Source organism: Hevea brasiliensis, chromosome 7 (genome assembly GCF_030052815.1).
Source record: "Hevea brasiliensis isolate MT/VB/25A 57/8 chromosome 7, ASM3005281v1, whole genome shotgun sequence".
NCBI lineage: Eukaryota > Viridiplantae > Streptophyta > Magnoliopsida > Malpighiales > Euphorbiaceae > Hevea > Hevea brasiliensis.
Window position 1 is genome coordinate 5,267,552 of NC_079499.1, and position 3,283 is coordinate 5,270,834.

At 34.1% G+C, this 3,283-nt stretch overlaps 1 protein-coding gene across 1 annotated transcript; it reads left to right on the plus strand.

The window, feature by feature from the left end:
• The first annotated feature begins 582 nt into the window (after positions 1 to 582).
• LOC110651221 (uncharacterized protein At4g13230) lies at positions 583 to 1,676 on the plus strand. The gene is made up of 3 exons (XM_058150506.1): positions 583 to 941; positions 1,017 to 1,142; positions 1,249 to 1,676. The coding sequence occupies exons 1-3, from the start codon at positions 825 to 827 to the stop codon at positions 1,462 to 1,464; spliced, it is 459 nt and encodes a 152-aa protein (XP_058006489.1). The 5' UTR covers positions 583 to 824; the 3' UTR covers positions 1,465 to 1,676.
• The last annotated feature ends 1,607 nt before the right edge of the window (positions 1,677 to 3,283 follow it).

Sequence of the window (3,283 nt, forward strand, 5' to 3'; positions counted from 1 at the left end):
TATTTATTTTGATACAGATGTGCCAAATTATTTATTTAGATGTTTGCGTTACATATTAGCAGTGTGAACTTATCCAATCAAGGATGTGAATGAAGGGTGTATTGATTTTGACTAAGGATGGAGAAAATTAATTTTGAACTTATCCAATCAAGTGTGAGCCTAGTGGGGAATGGACACACAGAGCCTGACACCAGGAGAGCAAAGAATCACATTTGTCATGTGGGCTTTCGTTTGAAGTCAGCAAAGCTGACAAATCCATATATGCCCATGATATTGATACCAAGTTCTGTCAAGGAATCCAGCTGTTGGCCTTTAAAGGATCTATATCCATGAATAATTGATGCTAAATGTTATCAATTCTTTTGACAACCTTGCCCAACCTATATTGCCAGAACTATAATCGGAGAACTAAATGCTACAATTGTCAAACTCTGGTTTCATTGCACTTAAATTGAAAGCTTTCCAAGGGAGTAAGATATAATTTACTAGTCTGGCCCAATAATGGAGAAGGGTAATCCCAGCTCAATTTTCTCAACCCAATCCATTAATTAATCACTTGATCACAACAAACCAACCTATAATACTGGGTCCTGCTCTATTTTGACAAGAATTAACAACCACTCATTGGAGACTATATCGCTAGCTTCGCATCACAGAACCAACAAAGAACCCACATGTCATTGATCTGCATACTTCACTCTCTTTCTATATATATATATATATATCGGATATTGAAATAGAAATGGATGCCATAATCCAAAAACTAGAACCCATATTTCCTAACCCTTTTTGAGAAGGAACATAAACAATATATATAATTGAAAATGGCAAGCCTAGCGTTAGCATCCATTCTTCCCAAGTGTTGCCGAATCGGTGCAGTAGTTACTAAGAGCCCATTGAGCTCCATGGTTTTTGTCCCTGCCACAAGGAGGCATTTTCAGGTAAACCCTTTCAAGTAAATAGTTTCTATTATTTGTAATGAATTTGTATTCTAATTTTTTGTAGATATTTCGCAGGCATGTTCACGTAAAGAGGCATCAAAAGCATTTGAAACCGCTTCTCAGGCAGCAAAACAAGCAATTAACGCGGCAAAGAAAGCTGGCCAAGATGTGAAAAACGACGCTACTTCTGCGGCTGAAGAAGTAATAATGATAATAATCAGTTAGGATTAATAGAGTAATGCTTGGGAGAATTAGACTATTGAATTATAATTTTTTTTTATCAATTATGTGACAAATAATACTGCAGGTGAGCCAGGAAACGAAACAAACAGTGGGAGAGGCATCCAAGGGGGCACAAGATGTGACAGAGAAAGCAAAGCAAACGATGCAAGATGCTTGGGGCACAGTTAAAGACACCACACAGAAGATTAAGGACAAAGTTTCAGGAAAAGCTGAAGAATCGAAGGAATTCGTGAAAGAAAATGCAGAGTCAGTCAAGCGCAGCATGAACAGCAAAAAATAATGCGCTTTTGAAGCTCAAATTTGTTGCTTGATCCACACACACACATATATTATATACGCAAGTTCTTCTCATCCTCAATTTGTTTTGTACCAATTAAGTACTTGGCTTATATATGGTATACATAAGTTTTTGTAAGATGATGACATAAGATGCAAGGGAAATTCTTCCCAGCATTCAATTTATTATAGACTAAAGATATAAAATATATGATAAAATTTATTTATTAGATAAGCTCCGTGTGTTTGTATTTTAAATTTATAATGAGCCAAGTTTAGATAAGAATTTTATTAAATATAATCAAATTATTTTAACGACACTCTTTTATTTTATTTAATTGAAAATTTTGCTAATTTTAGCTTAATAGTGTTACTTGATATTCTACCGTTAATGAATGATCCAAATATTGTCTATAACAGAAAAGGACAGTGAGTTCGATGGCCAAACTAAGACCACTCCAACGCTCAAGTTAACAAATGACTAATAATAAGAGAGCAAATAATGAAAAAAATGTATGTGCAGAAAATGCGCACCTTAAATGTTATTGTGAGCCATATTTATAGAGTAAGGATGGTATGCTTTCCACTTTGATCGGGATTTTACCAGCTCATATCAAATCATTTTTCCTTATATTTTATGGAGGTGCCACTTAAAATGTAACGATATTCCAGGCGGAAATATTAGATATATTTTTAGCATGTAACCAACTCTTAAGGCATACCTGATCATTCTTTTTTATTCAAATACTTTTCAATTATTCTAAATATTTTGTGACTTATCCGAATACTAAGTATTTTATCTGAGTACTTTGTCTCTTAATTGATTACTTTACTTTTATAAATATTCAATCATTTTTTAAGACTCAAATATTCAAATCGCTTACCATTTGATTCAAAAATTAAATCGTGTTATATCATATGGCATTTTAATTAGCATATAATCTAGCTCAACAAAATTATAAAATAAAAATGATAAAATATAAATAATATACTTACATTATATATATATATATATATTAAATATTAAATTTGATGTAAAAATATTTTAAATTATGTAATTGGATAATCATCTAAATGCCCCTATTTTATTTTTATGTAATAGTAACACACATTCATGGGCATGTTTTGACGTGGAGGCACAGCTCATGAATGATGATTCCTTCAAACAAGTGATGCAGAAGTAGGCGAACGTGGCAAAACATGAATGCACAATAAGCAACAAGAGGCGCAGAGCCATGTGAAGAGCCACCATATAAGAAAATTCCACCAAAACGCGCTTTATTAATGTACGGAAAGCAGAAAGCTTGACGACGAATAGAATATGACGTAGAGAACAGGTGGTGCTGAGCGAGCAGTCTGTCAGATAGCTTAGTTGAAGGGGCAGTGTGCACCTAAGCCAGCTGGAAGCAGCAGATAAAGACTGCGGTTATTGGTAGATGAAGGACAGAAAAAGAGTTACGTCAGATTTGCATGGACACGTAGCGCCTATTTGTTCTCTCCGCCGCTTACCCAGCGAATCCTGGCTAGCCTTTTAGAGTGAAACCAATAGAAATTTAGTCTTTCTTTTTTTTTTTTTTCTTGGTCTGCCTCTGGTCTGGATGCTTGTTATTGCTGAGAGTAGAGAGAGAAAGTTGTTGGTTGTGGGAGTGGGAGAAATAACAAATGAGGGGTGTTGGGGTTCGGCTTAGTTTTGGTTCCAATAAGGATTAGAATTAAATTAAATATAGTTAAATTTTAGTTGGGTTTTCATTTCATTCTTGAATATTTTAGTTTTATTTAGTTTAAATTTGTGATGTTTCAGCTCTACTTCTTAGTTATTTGAT

Coding starts and splice junctions, on each gene's coding strand:
- LOC110651221 (XM_058150506.1), top strand. CDS start 825: ATGGCAAGCCTAGCGTTAGCATCCATTCTTCCCAAGTGTTGCCGAATC. Junction 942..1,016: donor CCACAAGGAGGCATTTTCAG/GTAAACCCTTTC, acceptor GATATTTCGCAG/GCATGTTCACGTAAAGAGGC. Junction 1,143..1,248: donor CTACTTCTGCGGCTGAAGAA/GTAATAATGATA, acceptor ATAATACTGCAG/GTGAGCCAGGAAACGAAACA.